The sequence below is a fragment of the Corythoichthys intestinalis genome, chromosome 7 (genome assembly GCF_030265065.1).
Source record: "Corythoichthys intestinalis isolate RoL2023-P3 chromosome 7, ASM3026506v1, whole genome shotgun sequence".
NCBI lineage: Eukaryota > Metazoa > Chordata > Actinopteri > Syngnathiformes > Syngnathidae > Corythoichthys > Corythoichthys intestinalis.
Genome location: NC_080401.1, coordinates 21528867 through 21548336, shown reverse-complemented (window position 1 = coordinate 21548336; position 19470 = coordinate 21528867). Strand labels below are relative to the sequence as shown.

The 19470-nt window shown below is 36.2% G+C and overlaps 1 protein-coding gene across 2 annotated transcripts; it reads left to right on the top strand.

Moving 5' to 3' along the window:
* Positions 1 to 582: 582 nt before the first annotated feature.
* Positions 583 to 18942, top strand: tbxa2r (thromboxane A2 receptor). 2 transcript variants are annotated; one of them, XM_057840832.1, is made up of 4 exons: positions 583 to 849; positions 4589 to 5460; positions 10753 to 10886; positions 15109 to 15282. In XM_057840832.1, exons 2-4 carry the CDS (start codon positions 4666 to 4668, stop codon positions 15131 to 15133), a joined length of 954 nt encoding a protein of 317 aa, XP_057696815.1. In that variant the 5' UTR covers positions 583 to 849; positions 4589 to 4665; the 3' UTR covers positions 15134 to 15282. The 2 variants fall into 2 exon arrangements, with proteins under 2 accessions (XP_057696815.1, XP_057696814.1); XM_057840831.1 differs by lacking the exon at positions 10753 to 10886 and having other exon boundaries at positions 584 to 849; positions 15109 to 18942.
* Positions 18943 to 19470: the final 528 nt, after the last annotated feature.

Genomic DNA, 19470 nt, shown 5'->3' with positions numbered 1-19470 from the left:
CAATTTCACAAGTTTTTGAGGCTGTTGAATATTGGGCCTTTTGCCAAGGACAAGAGATATAACATGGTTCCTCTTACCCCAGATCTATGGAATCGCAGGAGTGCCAAAATAAATAAATAAATATATAGAAAAATAAATGAATAGATTAAAATGTTAACAATTGTGAATTTATTTAGTTTTCATTTAACTAAGACTTCTTTTTGTAGGACATGGTTTGTCATGACTCTCAAGAATCAGTGATAACAATTCTTCAGTGTCAAACTGTCAAACATTTAAGGTTGTCCTAACCTTTATTGCACCAAGAAACCCATTCAAAACAAAAAAGACTTATACTTGTGACATTTTTGTTTTATTGCACTGACAAACTGTTTATGTGGATTTTATGATCACAGTCGTATCCTTTTATGGGCACAAAAGTGAAAGAATGGAGGCTCTCACCAGTGAAAATGAGACAAACGTCATTCCCCTATGAACACCATTTATAAATGTCCTACTTATCTTTGAACATTTGCGGTGTAACTCATTCCTCTCTCAAATAGTTTGTGCATGTTCCCAAAGCCCACCCCATTTGCAGGGAGGAAAAGCAAGTATGACTCAAGCAGGAGATGATTATCTGAGCTGCTGCGAGCCTCTGCAGCAACAGAGACAAGAAGACTAAGAAGGGTTACTGAGTGTGTTGTGACACTAGCTTTTAAAATGTGTTTTGAAATTTGTTTAGATGGGTTTGCACACCCTGAAAATGATTCCTCTCATCACCTGTGGCAATTATGTTAGATCCACATCCAATGAGAAGCAGATCGATGGTCTGGATGGAAACCCGAATGTCTGCTTCCAACCCCTCATCTAATGGTAAGACTAGAATTCGATACAGCCTCACTTGATGAACACAAAATGCAAAAAAAATTCCATTGTTAGAAAGACTGTATGTATTCCTAATGAAAACAATCTAATATTGTTGCCTGAAAATGTCAGACTTTTGTCTTCTGTTGCAACTAAATTAAGTTATAAGCATAGAGACGCTGTGGTATTTCTTACATTGCGTTATAGTTTTTCTTTTTTTTCATTTTCAAGTGTTCATGTACAACATATGTTTCTTATTAAATGGTAGTGTCTTCAAGTGTTCTTATAAAATTGTAAATTTTACCAATGTAAAACACAGCCAATTGATTACAATCACTTCTATGTTTGATTGATTTGTATACTTTTTGACAAAAGTGTTCCAGGAGCACATTCATTTCCAATTACAACAAATTTTAATGCACCTGAAGGTGTGTTTTGGTTTCATTTTTACTGTATTTTATATTTACTAATATTTTGTAATTTAATAATATTTTCACAAATGAGTTTTGCCACATATGCACAGAGGAAAAGTGGGACGGTAATTATCAAAGCAGAAATGGAACTTATTCCAACGTAGGAATGTGTGAAAATGTCTTTCTTCTACCGTTATATATAGCTAAAGCAACATAAATAGGAAAAGCAGAATGTGTACATTAGTCAGTCTTTGTAACAGTAAGAGGCGTACTTGCTAGTCATTCACATTAATAAAAGGTACACAGCTGTAAAGTGCTGTTCAAATGCATTTTGCGGTTGGTGACACGTTGTTCTCTGCAGTTTAGTATGTTTCCAAATATCTATTTACATTGATTAAATTTCTATGTGAATGTAATACTTAATTAAATACAGTATTTTCTTTTCATTTATTTAACCACACTTTAAAGAATAGTTGTGCTTGGAGATTCAAGTATTCTTTGAGGTAGTACTTGGAGTTAAAAGTTTGAGAACTATTCTGTTAGTGCTTAAAATTGTAATGTTAAGGATGGTTTTCTCATCAGTAATCCATGAATATTAATTTAGTGACATAAAAAACTGCGACACAGATTACAACCAATTTTCAATATTTTGTTGGCGACATAAACTCTTTTATTTCTGAGGTTACCAATGTTTTTTTCATGGGGAGCAATTAGCATGTCTCCTTAAAGCTGCACATATTGATTCCAAGCTAATAGGCACTTTGGCTTGTGACACACTTAAAAGGTTAGCGTAATTGCACTTGGTCAGCCACCACCATTTGTCTAATGTTAGAAATTTCTGAAGGAGTAAATGACCTGATAATGGTGTAGTTATCCTTGTCTCTTTTTTTCTGCAACTTTTAACATATGATTTAATTTTTTTTTTTCTTTGTATTAAAAAAATATTGGGTCTCCAGACTGCCTGCCCATCAATGTGTGTTGTAAATAAACATACTTTTTCTGTAAATTGCCATTTATGAAAATATGGAATCAAACTGCTCCTGCTTTTGCAAAATCAAAACTCAATCTGCTGCATGTGCTACTTGTATGACTATTTGACCAACCCTGGTGAAAAAAAGCACTTTATTGTATTTCTAGTATATATTTATAATTTTAGTAATATATTCAAAATGTACTGGAACAAACTGCACTTTTTCAAAAATGTATAAAAAATATACTAAAATCATGCTTTCGTCTTTATACTTTTAACACACATTAGAATAAATATACCATATTACATTTGACATATATTGCAATAACATACACTTAAAATAGATATTATGTGTAATTTCTAAAATGTACTTTTTAAAGATTACTTTTTACAATAATTTTTGACATTTCAAAATGTATGCTCAACGTTGTCATTGTTACATTCTCTCAGAGCATACTTTTAAAGGGCACATTTTACTATTAACACTGTAATGTCAGGTTTGAGTTGTGTTTCAGTCTTATGATGAAGTGAGGTTAGTTACACTTGTATTTCAGGGCATTGTTTTGGAAGCTTGTCAGTAATATTTCTGCAAAAATGCACTCAAAACCAATTAGGACATTTTATGCTGTGTGCAAAGTACACTGATAGCAATTCTTGCAACTGTTATGTAATATTTAATCAGTTTTGCAAAAAGAAAGAAAACCGGATAAACTAGATCATCTACACAAATCAAACAACACGTCTGTAATGTAGTAGTAGTTCCCTCCAAATTTGGTTTTTTTTTTCAACATTGTTTGGAAGTGGAATGACTTACATTTTGTCCTTGGACTTAACCATTACACATGTGCGTTTTAGTCAGAGGTGAGTAGAGTAGCCAAAAATTTTATTCAGGTAAGAGTAGTGTTACTTCAAAATAATATTATTCAAGTATAAGTAACAGCAGTCATCCAAAAAAATGTACTCAAGTATAAATAAAAAAGTATTTGGTGAAAAGAAAACTCAAGTAATGTGTAACATTGTGAGTAACTGCTTACAATGTTTAATTTTTGATTTTTTTTTAATATGCCACTGTATTTTTTTTTTCATCACAAAGTTATCTACCGTAATTTTTCTACAGTAGACAAGTTTCTGAGGTACTTCCGTTTTATCTCCACTTTTCTGCTTGCGACTTCCGTTTTACAATTTCTCTAATCAAAACAACAGTGGAGCTGGAGTGGTATCACTCATCAAAATTCCTTAAAAAAATGAAAAACCAATTTCAGTTAAAGAAAAAAAAGCAATATTTGAAAAGGTGTGGAGTTGTTAATTGCTATATTTGTATTGTATGCAATGTTTGCAATTCGTTTTTTTCAAACATTTTAAAGTATATTTTTTCACTTGGAAGGTGTCCCACAAGTCTTTCTTTAATATACTAGTAATACAGTGCTCAGAATAGTCAAAGTAGAAAACAATATAGCAAAGTAATGGTAAAGTGTACTAAAAAATATATATATAAATAAGCATATTATTAATGCAGTAGAGCTATATTAAAGTTTAACGCTTATACATTTTAAAGATACTAACAATTTGTTTTAATGTACTCGTATTCGAAATAAAGTACACTTCAATTTTACTACTTACGCACATATTAGTAAATATGAATTAATATGCTTACAGTATACAAAATATACTTGAGGTTGTTCCACTTTAGCATGGAAAAGTACATCAAGTCCATTTCAAGTCAGCTTTTTCACAATTTAATTAAGAGTTAAAATATATTAAGTATAAAATTAGTTGTTACAAATTAGCATGCTGTAATTAAAATATCCATAAACACACTTGATGTATACTAATGATTAGAGTGGCTTCAAGTACACATAAGTATGTTTTGTTACACTTAAGACGTTTATTTTTCACCAGGGAACACTTGGTAAAAGAAATTCCGCCTTTACAACGGAAAACATGATCAGACGACTAGTGTGTAGGAGATAGATATTAAGACAATTAGAAACTGAAATCAGATTGCTTTTCAGCAGTACCAAAAATCTGAGTTCAATACACAAATAGACAGATACACTTTTTATTTTTTTAAATGTCTCAGACGTCGGAAATGATCAATGAGGAGATTATGGGGTGCGTGGGTTTCCTGTTCCTAGCTAAAATTAATCGCATTTCCTGCCAACTCATATATAACCTTATATTTTCTTTGTTGGTGTTGTTAATTTCAAGTAAAAACATTTCAATTTTACATACCAAAGAGAAGTGTTTCCAGCCTCATTTCCTAACATAACAAAATATTGTTTGACCAAATCTAGTGTATGTGTGAAATACTGTATATAGAAGATGGATACTCAGTTTTTCGTTGTTTTTTTTTTTTCCTTTTAAGGTTCAAGAGACCGATTTTTTGCGGTGAAATTGTTCTTCAAAATCTGAAGTGGACAACCCATAATTCCTCTGGACACCATGAACACATCCAACCAACAAAACTCCAACAACACCCCACTCTGCTACACTATTAACAATCCTCCATTCAACTATGTGCCCAATATTGCCTCAGCCTATTACTCATCCATTTTCAGTGTGCTGGGTGTCACTTCCAACCTCATCGCCTTTGTGGTTCTCATCAAGTCGTTCCGGCGGACTCACAGCAGCTCTCGCTCTTCCTTCCTCATTTTCCTGGGCGGCCTAGTTGTCACAGACTTCATGGGTCTGGCGGTCACAGGAAGCATTGTTGTCTCCTTTCATGTGACACACTTCAACTGGCGCACTTTAGACCCACATTGCAATTTCTGCAACTTCATGGGCATGTCCATGGTTTTCTACGGGCTGTGCCCACTACTGCTTGGTGCCGCGATGGCTTTGGAGCGCTTCATTGGCATCACACATCCATTTGCACACACCACGCTGCCCAAAAGTAGAACAGTCTTCATGTTGTTGCTGGTGTGGTTTATTGCCGGCTGCATAGCGTTGTTGCCATTGACAGGAGTTGGGAGCTACCACATGCAAATTCCAGGCTCCTGGTGTTTTTTCAACATTAACTCAGAGGGCAGTGACCTGACATTTTCAGTACTCTTCTCCATGGTCGGGTTAGTGTGCATTGTTGTGTCCTTTATATTGAACACCGTGAGTGTTGTGACACTGATCAAGGTGTGCTGTGGAAAGGATAATATGCAACATCCTCGAGACCAGGAAGTGGAAATGATGGCTCAGCTCATCCTGATAATGGCCATTAATTCTATCTGCTGGTGTCCAATACTGGTAAGTCCCTCGATTTATCTGAATAGAAATGTAAAATATAATTCTGAAATGCCGGCACAATTTCTTCATCCAAGAACTACAAAGTATACCCAGTTTTTTTTTCTTGTTTAAGCCAATCAAACAGTAAAAAAAGACAAGATGTTTTGGGGAATAAAAAGAAATACTTACAGAATTATGAAAAGCTCTTAAAGCTGCCCTAAAGTGGTTTTGTTCACATTATTTTTCATAATTTGAATGAAAATTTGCATTGAAAGTGCCTAGAATGTAATTTTTCAAGCTAATTCAGTAGATCTTTTTTCTGCCTCACTGCAAAATCTCAATTCTCATGTGGGGATGACTGGATCCAATTTTAATATTCAATATATACAATTTTAAATTTATTTTGGTTGACTGTCTGTTGAGTGGGTGTTTCAATGGAAAGCTTGTCAATGCGTGTGGTGTAGTGACATAACACCTCACAGAGACGCGGACTACAATCGTTTTTTAATGACACCAAACCTTGCCATTTCACAATGACAAAAAATGTATTTTCTCACATGACACTACTGCTTCAACCAGGTTCCGTGTGCGTGTACGACGTGCATGGAGGCATATTTCAATCAGCGGTTAATCTTTCGCTTGGATAACCTGGTTCCAAAATGCTTAGACATTCAGTCACTGTATGCCAACACACTCACATGATGTGTCAAGTGATGAAGGCCATAGTTGTTTTGCAAGGAGATTTTATATATATTTATATATTTATATCATATATTTATTACAATTTTTAAAACAAAAGCTGAGCAAAGTTGCTCCCAACCAGGTAAATGCCAATTAGGAGGAGGACTAAAGACCTAACCAAAGTGTGTGTGTGTTCAAAAAACTTGATTGTATGTATAGTGGGGCAAATAAGTATTTAGTCAACCACTAATTGTGCAAGTTCTCCCACTTGAAAATATTAGAGAGGCCTGTAATTGTCAACATGGGTAAACCTCAACCATGAGAGACAGAATGTGGGAAAAAAAAAAACAGAAAATCACATTGTTTGATTTTTAAAGAATTTATTTGCAAATCATGGTGGAAAATAAGTATTTGGTCAATACCAAAAGTTAATCTCAATACTTTGTTATGTTCCCTTTGTTGGCAATAATGGAGGCCAAATGTTTTCTGTAACTCTTCACAAGCTTTTCACACACTGTTGCTGGTATTTTGGCCGATTCCTCCATGCAGATCTCCTCTAGAGCAGTGATGTTTTGGGGCTGTCGTTGGGTAAGACGGACTTTCAATTCCCTCCACAGATTTTCTATGGGGTTGAGAGCTGGAGACTGGTTAGGCCACTCCAGGACCTTGAAATGCTTCTTACGAAGGAAATTGTCATGCTGAAAGACCCAGCCACGTCTCATCTTCAATGCCCTTGTTGATGAAAGGAGATTTTCACTCAAAATCTCTTGATACATGGCCCCATTCATTCTTTCCTTTACACAGATCAGTCATCCTGTTCCCTTTGCAGGAAAACAGCCCCAAAGCATGATGTTTCCACCCCCATGCTTCACAGTGGGTATGTGTTCTTCGGATGCAATTCAGTATTCTTTCTCCTCCAAACACGAGAACCTGTATTTCTACCAAAACGTTGTATTTTGGTTTCATCTGAACATAACACATTCTCCCAGTCCTCTTCTGGATCATCCAAATGCTCTCTAGCGAACCGGAGACGGGCCTGGACGTCTGGACACGTCTGGCAGTGCAGGACTCGAGTCCCTGACGGCACATTGTGTTACTGATAGTAGCCTTTGTTACTGTGGTCCCAGCTCTCTGTAGGTCATTCACTAGGTCCTCCCGTGTGGTTCTGGGAATTTTGCTCAATGTTCTTTTTATCATTTTGACGCCACGGGGTGAGATCTTGCATGGAGCCCCAGATCGAGGGAGATTATCAGTGGTCTTGTATGTCTTCCATTTTCTAATAATTGCTCTCACAGTTGATTTCTTTTAAACCAAGCGTTTTACCTATTGCAGATTCAGTCTTCCCAGCCTGGTGCAGGTCTACAATTTTGTCTCTGGTGTCCTTCGACAGCTCTTTGGTCTTGGGCATAGTGGAGTTTGGAGTGTGACTCACTGAGGTTGTGGACAGGTGTCTTTTATACCGATAATGAGTTAAAACAGGTGCCATTAATACAGGTAACGAGTGGAGCCTCGTTAGACCTCGATAGAAATTAGACCTCTTTGACAGCCAGAAATCTTGCTTGTTTGTAGGTGAGCGAATACTTATTTTCCACTCTAATTTGGAAATAAATTCTTTAAAAGTCAAACAATGTGATTTTCTGTGTTTTTTCTACATTCTGTCTCTCATGTTTGAGGTTTACCCATGTTGACAATTTCAGGCCTCTCTAATCTTTTCAAGAAGGAGAACTTGCACAATTGGTGGTTGACTAAATACTTATTTGCCCCACTGTATATTGATTTGATAAGGTGATGGGTGCAATACAAACCCTATCAAAGAGATATCCTCCAAATCCTTTTTGTGTTAGATGGTATATATATAAATATATGTGTGTATGTATTTCTCAATGCTTTATTGATGTACAGTATAATATTTGTTTAATGTGAATTCAGGTATCAAGGGGTTAAACAGCACAAAAGTTAAATTTGTTTTTTTTTGTGTATGTGAATTTCTGAATTGTTAAACAAGATTCTTTCTGCTGGGATGCACTTGATCCAAAGCTTAATTTTCTTCCTTTAAAGTGCAGAACTGTCTCAGTTTTACATGTGGATTCTATAGAAGGACTCAAGACAAATAATAAGAAAGCATTTGATGATGCATTTCAGCAAACACGTCAATTCTGGATTATCTCAATACTGTATACAGATTCATTAATAAGGTCATAGGAATTTTGGCATAGCAAGCCCATTATGGTGTCACATGGGAAAGACATCTAAAGCATCCTCTAACTGATTCTGCGGTATTTATCTTTTTTTTTTTTTTTAATCAGCACTTCCATAATGAGGCATCTTACCATCCTAGGAGATTTTACTGTGCTTCCTCTCTACATGGTTCATTTCTTCTCAGCAATGCAACTTCCTCATAAGCGGAACTAAAGTCCTGCAGATCATCTGAGGGGAATTTAATACGGTAGTTGACCTTTTCTGGCAACACGCTCAAAACCAGCATCCTCTAAACCAAAACTATATATATATATATATATATATATATATATATATATATATATATATATATATATATATATATATATATACAGCGCTGCTCGAAAGTTTGTGAACCCCACAGCGATGGTCAGATTTTTTGTAAAAAAAAAACTAAAATAACCTTATTAAATGTTAAGTTATACCCAAATCCACAATACTGACATTCCAAATAATGGACTGAAACAAAAGAAATAGTTATATTGTCATTCTTTATTTAACAAAAGTGGTTGATTTAAGAAAAACTCAGATATCATGTGTGCAAAAGTATGTGAACCCCTTCAGTTAATAGGATATTGCGCCTCCTTTTGCAGAGATTACCTCAACCAAACGGTTTCTGTAGTGACTAATCAGCCTCTCACATCTACTTTGGGGGATTTTTGCCCATTCTTCCTTGCAGAACGCAGTCAGTTGAGAGAGGTTTGATGGGCGTCTGGCATGAACTGCTCGCTTCAGGTCCCGCCACAGCATTTCAATGGGATTTAGGTCAGGACTTTGACTGGGCCAGTCCAGAACACGAATCTTCTTCTTTTTCAGCCATTCCTTGGTTGTATTGCTGGAATGCTTTGGATCATTATCATGTTGCATGATCCACCTTCTGCCAAGCTTTAACTTCAAAACAGATGGCGTCAGGTTATGTTCTAGGATTTGACAATATTCCTCAGAATTCATGATTCCCTGGACTATGTGGAGTTGTCCAGGTCCTGAGGATGAAAAGCAAGCCCAGATCTTGACATTCCCACCTCCATGCTTCACTGTTGGGAGAAGGTTCTTTTGGTGGTATGCAGTGTTGACTTTTCGCCAGACATGGCGGTTTTGGTTGTGACCAAACAGTTCAATTTTGCACCTACATCAGTTGATGAAAACTCTTTTTAATTTAGTCTCGACAACACAACTGTTAAAAAAACAAAACAAAAAAACGACTGAATTGATTGATTAGGAAATCAGGTTGAAATAATAGAAAATTCCAAAATGTTGAGGGGGTTCACAAACTTTTGAGCAGCACTGTATATATATATATATATATATATATATATATATATATATATATATATATATATAAAATGTACAGTGATTTACGGTGGCCTTTGTGGTGATTATACGTATCAGATATCAGCAAATTGCAAAATTGAAAGCAAATACATACAGTATATGACGAACATTTAACAAAAGACCATGTGGGAAGGTTTTAGATGACATATTCATTGATCTATCACAGGCTGGTCAAAGTTTTTAACTTTTCACTATTGCAACTGAACCTTTAAACAGAACACAACATTAAAGTACAACATGATAAAGTGATATACAAGTCTGTCATTCCTGCTTAGTAGCATTCTTTCTCGCTTGCATAACATATATAACATATATACAAAAAAATGTATTTTCATGCTACTAGTCTATGCTGAAAAACATGTACGTACATTCTTTTCTGACATCTGCCTGAATAATTGATTTTTTCTGCTCCAGCAAGTTAAAAGGGCATCATGGTTCCTCCGTGCTAGTTTTGCTGGACTGGCTTTCAGACTAAAATTATATCTACATTTAAATTTGTTTTCTCACCAATTAAACAAAGTGATCCCTATTTTTGTACTCATCCTACATCCAGACCAGCTGTTGTGGCTGTGTCATAACCATTTGATCGAATCTGCTTCTGTCTGACATAAACCTTTGTGAATGTTTTACAGCATCTTATTTCTTGTCATGTGTTTTATATGGTGTGAGGTCTCTTGGCTCTGTTGATGACTGTGACATTCAGAGGCACATGCCTTGCTTTTAATACACTGCTTTAAACTATCCTGGCATTGTGCGTGGTGGATCATTGCGATGGATGGACTATTCATTCATTCATTTTCAATGCCGCTTTTCCTCAAATCTCTCTATATATCAATATAACAATACGACTAAACCAAAAATGAGTAACCACAATACAGAATATAACAAATTTTTTGTCATGGAATATTTTATATTTTAAACGTAATGCAAAGAGTTGTCAGAGTCAAATTACTGTACTTTGGGAATTTATGCTAACTACACGAAACATTGTTTATAGGCCTATTGAGTACAATATTTATTTGTCAGCCTGGTCTAATCTTGGTTGTGTGATGCCTTGCACAGATTTATATTCTGGTGAACTCTTGGACTGCAGAAGCCATAAAAGATGAAAGTCTTTTGTTGTACATACGCTTGGCCACCTGCAATCAGATATTCGACCCCTGGATATACATCATGTTTCACGTTTCCCAAATAAGGCGAGTGGAATGTGAATATTAAAAAGGTTATACAACTCACATACAGTCATTCACTGTATTCATGAGCAGTGGCGTGGGAAGTGGGGTGCTGAGGGTGGTGCAGAACCCCCTGGTGTTTGGGAGGGGGAAAAAAGTGTTTTGGTAGATTTCTTAAAATCTTATAGTCCTAAAATATATCAATAAAAAAAAACATATTGCAAAAATAGCGTATTTAACTTTGGGGATTAAATATATATATTGACAAAAGTCCTTGCTTGCAATCAGGTCACGTTGGATAAGGCGCTATTGGAACGGAAAAGTTAACCGTTGACAGTGGAGGCGTTAATAAAGTGTTAAAACGAATTAGATGTTTTTCTTTTCAAAAACAGTGACATTTTCTCAAATTCCTTTCGAGTTTGAAAATGAGGATGATTGTAATAGTTCATAATGGTGCTCGGCAAAGAAAAGCTAGCTGTAGATTAAGATCGTTGCAACTTCAAATACCTTGCATTGTAACCAAATTATTGTGCTACTGTTGGAAATTCATGTGCAATTTATTTTAGTGTTGTGAAAAGAGGATGTTAAAGGGATCCTTGATCTTAAAGACACGTAGGCTCTAATAAACCACAATTGTTCTCTTGTACTAAAATATGTTGTTAGAAACACTTAAAATGTTAAATCAATGACAATATTTTAATAATATTTGGTATATATTTTGATCAATAGTTGGCGCCATGTTTTGCGGGCTCAGAGTGATGACGTAAATGGGACGTTTCCAATTCTGTACAACATTTGTGTATTGCTGCCTAAACTCGCAAAGTAAAATGCAACAATGTGCTGCTTTTGGATGCAATTTCCAGTCAAATGGAAACAAGGGGAGTGATGTGAGTCTCCACAGATTTCCTATTTACAAGAAGAAGAGAAAGGCTTGGGAAAATGCCCGTAGACTCACAACTTCCCAAAGACCCAAGGCTTTTTTCTCGCCATTTTTCTCCTACCGCGTTTGAAGCTTTTAGTCGACGACAACTTATGAAAGAGCTCACTGGAGCGGCTGGATATAAGCGAAGACTAAAATCAAATGATGTTCCAACTATTTTCCCTCACAAGAAGCCTCAATGCCCTCGGAAAGCGAGTGAAATGCATGCAATAAAGCGCCTAAGACAAGAAACTCTGGCCGCTCTCTTAAGCAGGCAAGCCGCTTCTGTCGCTATAGCGGTAGGCGAACTTTCGGGAGTACCGCTGGTCACAGAGGAAGCTAATAATTCACCTCTACTGTAAGTTCATCAGGCAGTAAGTGTGTCTGTTCAGTATTCACCTAATATGAGTGATGCTGCCACTCAAACTGATCCAGACACGTCCGATGCAGCAGTACAGTGGCCAGCTGATGCGGGCTGAGCACCTAATATGGACCACCCTTACGTAGCTAAATGTGAGTTGGATGTACAAAACATGGAGGACACTCGATCCTTGTTCCCGTCAGATGCCTGAATTTAATGAGGACAGTCAGCCACGACACAATTCCGATCCTGATTATCACACGTGTGCGTTGATGGTTTTATTACCTTTAGCGAGAGTTTATAATGTCAATAGTCATGAAAATAAAATTGCACGAATGACAAGGTGTGTTCAAACTATTGGCCTGTACTACGTAAACCACACGACAGCTCTGGCTGCTAACAATCTACATAATTATATTGGAATAAGTCTGATCACGAATAGCTCACCTTGAAGATCTGCTAAGAAAAACTGGAGCTCTCAACAGCATACACTCTCGCTCCGTTGTCATTGAGACGCACTTGCCGCAAGTACACCACTAGTTTTGCCTAGCTCTTGTGTCATTAGGTACGACGACATGTTGGGGTAGCTAACGAGTGACACGCTTTGTTTTTTTTGTTGTTGTTTTTTTTTTAACAAATGACACGGTGGAAGTTCGGCAGCAGGCCATGTGACGTGACTGCACTGCGACGTCAACAAGAATGGCTACCTATAAGTTAAAATTTTTAATTTTACAAATGTTATTAAAACGAAAACATTAAGAAGGGTTTTAATATCACATTATTATAACTCATACTAACATTTATCTTTTAAGAATTACATGTCTTTAAGAGCAAGGATCCCTTTAAACGGAGGCTTATTGGACCTTTAATTCCCAAATGTGTTTGTGTGTCATTGCGCCGTCTAGCTGTGGAGATTTGTATTATAATACACGGGCGCTTTTTTTTTTTTTTTTTTTATATACAAAAATTCCAACACACACTGTAGGTGAAATAGAACACTGTCTTTGTAGTAGCCTAGTAGTAGTACGTAAACTATCCAGCATGCGTGTGTACTGCCATTGTGCACGCATTATATGGAGAAAAAGCACAAGCATGACAAATTTGGACGAAAACATTTTGTTATGTACTTCCTTAATCTAAGTACATGTAAGGCAGAGACTTGAATGGAACAACACTTCTTTATTCAGTGTGCTTCTCAGCATATATGTCACAGAGACATAACAGAGATCCCCTTTTATACTGTAATACCACACCCACAGGAAGTGCACACTATGGCAACAGCAGTGTGACATAAATATGTCACACATTTGTTTTTGGATGGGAAAAACAAAATAAGACCCTCAGCACCCCCTGGTCTAAGTGACTTTCAGCACCCCTGCTCATGAGTCACATTTTCTACCATCAGCCTGCGAACTACATAAATCCAATCAAACCGTGTTTTGGAGGTCATTCAATAATACAGTTTCGATTATTCCCTAACCCATTAAATCACTCTAACATAAGGATTCTGTGTTTAGATATAGCTATCGTCTCATCCGTGATCCTGTGCTGTGCATTTTTGCTTCACATACCCTGTCTTTTCTGCATGAAATGCTCACCATCCTCTCTTTTGACAACAAACCTGTAAACTGTAAAAACCCAAATGTAAGATTTTCTAAAGTAAAATACACTCCAATTCCAAGGGGACCTAAAGACAAATAATTTCCAGAGCTCAGGTATTAACATTATCTTTACTAAATTCTTCTATTTAGAGCAGACATGTCCAAAGTCCGGCCCGGGGGCCAAATGCGGCCCGTGGTCAAATTTCATCCGGCCCCCAGCCTCTGTCATAAAATCAATAACGTCTGGCCCGCACATAGACTTAATAAATTGGTCAACAGTACTGCTACCAGCATATGAAGTAGCTTACACCTTAAATGCTGCTCCTCATTTACCCACTAAAAGGCAGCATTACTCTAAGCAACATTACCCCGTGTGACCTTTTACTCCCAATTTTCTTAAATGGCGATAATCAACCAAAAAAAAGAAAGTTGACTGCAACGGCCAACGCTTCAAGGATAGGTGGAAATTAGACTATTTCTTCACTTAAATACGCAACAACTGTGTCTGCCTCATTTGCAAAGAGACAGTCCCTGTTTTTAAAGAATTCAATGTAAGGCGATATTACCAAACAAGACACGCTGACATGTACGACACGATTACAGGGGAGATGCGTAGCGAGAAATTGATGTAACTTGAAGCTAGTTTAATGTTACAGCAGCAGTGTTTCGCAAAAGCCCGAGAGTCGAAAGCCTAGCCACAAAGGCTAGTTGTGAGATTGTTGAAATTATTCATTTAAAAAAATAATAAAGCAAATGTGACACACATAATGGCTTGCTAAAATTTGCTTAAATATATTGTTGTATGTAAAGGACGTCAGCCAAGGTCAGCCCCCCACATTTTTACCACACCAAATCTGGCCCCCTTTGCAAAAAGTTTGGACACCCCTGATTTAGAGTCTGCATTGTAAGATGGCTTCACTGTAGCTTTTGCAAGAATATCGCTACTGTTTCCATTAATCAAAACATTAAAATGTTAAACTCTGCGTCAGCTACACCAAAACAGGCCCGTAAATGTTCATTTCATGTCATCAACGATGCCAAATTTTCTGCGTGACTGAGTACTGCAAGGTGACCTCTGTTTGGATAACAAACAATGAAACAATGTTTTTATTTCACAAAAAGCTGCTGTGGTAAAGTCAAGAAATGCAGTTGTCAAGCTAGGTTCAATTATTTCCACTAATTTCATTCTTAACTCTCATTTCCTATCATATTGAATTTACCATTATGTCTGATCTTGTCTTTATTGCATAATGAATGCAACTTCCTCTGTTCAATTTCCATCCCATCTACAGTGTATTTTTCCACATTTATTCTAATTCCTTAACCCCCCTCCTTTTTTTTTTTTTTTTTTCATTTTCCCACCAGGTCTTTATTGCAAAAACTGTGCTGAGTGGACATCCTCTCCAGGTCGAAAACCTATTGCTGTGGCTGCGCTTTGCCTCGTGGAACCAAATCCTGGATCCGTGGGTGTATATACTGTTTCGCAGGGCAGTATTACAGAGAGTCTACCCACGAATGGAGTGGTACCAATGGTCTACATTAAACCAGTCTTTCAGAAGAACCGTTCGCAGATTCACTCATTCATCTTCACCTGGAATACCCCTTAGGTCGGATGAAACGGAGCATAGTGAAAAACTAAATAAAACACCTAATGTACCCAAAAGCCACTTGCTCCTCTTAGATGGATAACCTCTGATTACAAGCTGTTGCCTCTCCACTGCATAAACCCAAAATCCAACCAAGAATATGTGTCTAATTCTTCGTCATAATATCTCATCAAACATAAAATAAGACATGAACCCTTAAAAGTGAAATTTCAGTCACATACGGAGGCTTATTTGTAGACAATACATTCTTGGATAGATTTTAGAGCAGAAAAGGTTTGAAAACATTTTGGTTTTGACCCATATTTTTTCACATGTCATTAGATATTTAAGCTTTTGTATTATTTGTAAAATATTAATCATCTTGTCTCAAGGACTCACCATAACTTGTTTCAAGAAAATATACTTTTTTTTTTTAATTGAATAGAGCATGTTTCATATCCAAACATTCGTTGACTGTTTAGACAAAATGAATTTCAGCTCCGATAACACTCAACAGATTCAAGAAAAAAGAGCAATGATGTCCGTTAGAACATTTCACTGATATGAATGTATGTATGTATGTATGTATGTATGTACTGTATGATTAATGAAGTAATTAATATTTGCATGAGAGCTAGCATAAATTATTTGAACCCTAAACGTCTGCAACATGAAGCAAGTGTCAGAGAATCAAAAATCATTGAATAATGACGTTTGATGGAACCTTTTTTTTTTTTTTTTTAATTGGTGTAAAAAAAAAAAATAATTTAAAAAAAAAATGTGTAATAAGCACTCTAATATCTATAACCCTTGCTAAATCCAGATGTTTTTTTTTTTCATGGAACCTACAGATGCATGTGTTGAATTGTATCCATCAATTTTTTCCGGAAAAAAAAAATTCAAAATTCTGAATTAGTCTCAAAATCATGAAATTTTGAGTATCAAATGTGATACATTTGGCTATAAAGGGTTAAAATGATAATATATCCCGTCCCAATGGGTTATATCAAATAAAATAAAAAAAAAACATTTACATGCCAGTTTCAAAAAATACCGCTGTTATGTACAGTATGTGTCATTAAGTATTGTGATCAAGGGCATAGGTTTGCATAGGGACGGTAGGGACATAACACTGCCAACTTTTCAGGATGCTCAAATTGTCCCCACAAACTTTTAAGCAGCCTTATATGCATGATCTAATGTGTTCAGTTACAGTATATAGATCATTTTAGATTGTCTTCCTATCTGTTGTAAAGGATAGGTTCGACCCTTTGATTATTAAGTAAATTATTTTCATTGTATTCAAACATATTTACCCCTTTTCACTTGCTGAATGTGCCGGTCTATTTCTTTCAACCTCAAACGCACGTTTGATTGGCTGATGACTTGACCCACCCCCGACACACACACGCATGCTCGCACTCACACAGCCCACCCATGAATGCATGTCGACAACATGCCACCTCCTCCACCCCCTTTGAAGAGGAGGGATATTAGAAGTATTTTTTTCGGCCAGCATTAGCTACTGTAAGTAATTTACAAAGACGCCAATGTTGTGGAGATGGGAAACACACCACTAATTTTGCTACTGAAAACCTGCATCAGATTTAGCATAACATTAAACTGTGTGAATTTGCCAACATTCAAAACTCTAGTAGGACGCTGCTTAAAAAGAAGTGTCCTTCTGTTTGTGTTTTCTACTGTTAACGTTAATTAAACTGTAAGAAATGTAGTGAACTCTGCTGGAAACTATAGAACCAGAAAGACGTGATCAAGAAGCTGCTTACAGAGAGAGGGGTGCTGCATAACCTCATACGTTGCTCACACAACATAATCATAATTAACTATGTACATGTTTTACTATGTCTTCTTTTGTTTTATATTTTTTGATGCCGTGAGCCACCCACATTAGCGTTGCGATCGACTGGTCGATCGTGATCGACGTAATAAGCACCCCTGATTTAGCATAGCAGTAAATTAGATTCATATTCATGAGAAATGCACCCCTGTTCATCCAATTTGTTTGGTCTTATTAATGTCCCATCTCGAGCAAAAAGTGTACATGCAGGTTATGCTGTTATATCGTGCCTACCAATGTTGAGACCAAACCTACGCCCTTGAGTGTGATGTTCTATATTTATACAGGTCCTCAATGTTATTTGACTTTAGATCTTGAAATGTTTTCTGAAATTGTGAGTGGAGTTGCTGCATAATAAAGATGATGAGAAATGGAAGATTAATGTACTGAGACGTGTTGCTTATTAAGTATGTTTTAACAGAACATGTCAAAGTAAATCATTGCTATTAGACTAATAATGATGTGTAACTGTGAATGAGCTAGTACTAATTCATTTTACATTACAGAGCATACCATCACACATTTATCATTATAGAGCAAGATAAACTTCCAGTAGTCATGCATAAAACTGTTGGAGGTCTTATCTTTAGTTGATCAAGAGGAAATATGGTGTTACTTTAGCTAGAAGAATCATTAATAGTGTAGTGAACAGCTTGTATGCTAATTAAGCCAATTCGTATTGCCCCAAATGCACCAAAGTAAAATGTATGTTATTTACAAAAGTGCACTCACGCTGTTCCTTACACTGTGGTATCTTTACACAAGATGGTACTGAAATTGAGAGAGTTTATAATTTTGGAACTGACCCAAAAGCTAAATGGAAATTGTTTTTATTTTATTTTTTATTTTTTTTTATTGTAACAGAGAGCATGTTTAACTTTGGAAAATGGAAAAGAAATTGTTCAGCCCTTTCTTTTTAACAGCACTCATTATGGAGATATTTACATGCAAGCTGCTTTGTCTGCATTGAAACCCCTGGATGTAATTTATCATTCTGCGCTTCCATTACTGGAGATGTGTTCCGAAACCACCACTGTGTTCTTTACAATGAAGTTGGATGGGCAGCCTGAAGTGTAAGGAGAGATCAACACTGCATGTTTTTTTAATAAGATTTTACTTTGTATTTTACCTGGTTATCTTTGCTGGGCCATGTTCCCCCAACCCCCGCAACCTGCTAGCCCAGCAGCAAATCAAAAAGCCCCTAGAAGACCACCATATCTTCTCTTTTTGTCCAATCTTGCCACAATACACATTTTAAGTCAATTTTTAAAAAACAAAAAAATCTAAACTGCTTATTTTATTTATGTCCAAATATCCTGAGAGGAACTTAAACTTAAAATCCTTTAAAGTTCTCTGCAGCACTATCTGACTTCCTGATTTTGATCAAAAGTGGATTGGTATTTCCTGTTGCAGTTAATTTCTTACAAATGCTTTTAGTAAGTCATTTTCCTTCTAGACCAGGAGGAAATGACATTGAACAGATAAAATAATGAGTTAGAAATATTTATTATTTTTGACAAAAGCAATCACAATATCAACTAATGAGCTATTGATATTGCTGTAAATAAGATTATAAAATAAATTCCAATTTTATTGTACACTGTGCAGTCGGCCTCCTCTGTTTGTGGTAACAGGACATAATCACGACCAGAATTGATGCCCACTAAAAGCGATAAACAACATAGCCTACTGTAATTTATAGTTGCCTGTATTAATATTCTAAATCAGAATTACTGTATACCCCAAATTTGAATCCCAAAACTCATAACTACTGCTTTAAATGCTTATGAATACCTTAAAGTATTGTTTTAGCCTAAAAATACAGCTGTTTGTGGAATTTTCCATAATGAAAAAAATACCTAAACAACACATAGAATGAACATTTCAAAATGCCTCTAAAATCAACCTTAGAGAATGTAGGAAATAACGGCTGATTACTGAATTTCACAGTGGAAAACAGTAGTCGAGAATGGTTTTCTTTATTAGCATTAACTTCTGCTCCATTCCCATCAGATAACGGCGCCTACTGAATGGTAAATATTTTACATTTATGCCTCTCGACTCTACTCAACAGCAAGCATAACGATTAGAAAACAAATAATTTATCATCGGAAAATATTAAAATCAGGTTATTTTTATTGGTACACTTTTGGCGATGGGCCAACACCGTCGGCTAATACCTTGTTGTTTTGGTTATAATGTTGGAAAGGTTTCAACTTGACACTTGGTCAAAGCAGTTTGACTCACCTAGTCCACTCCACTTTCTTGGTGTGCTCAGTCCAC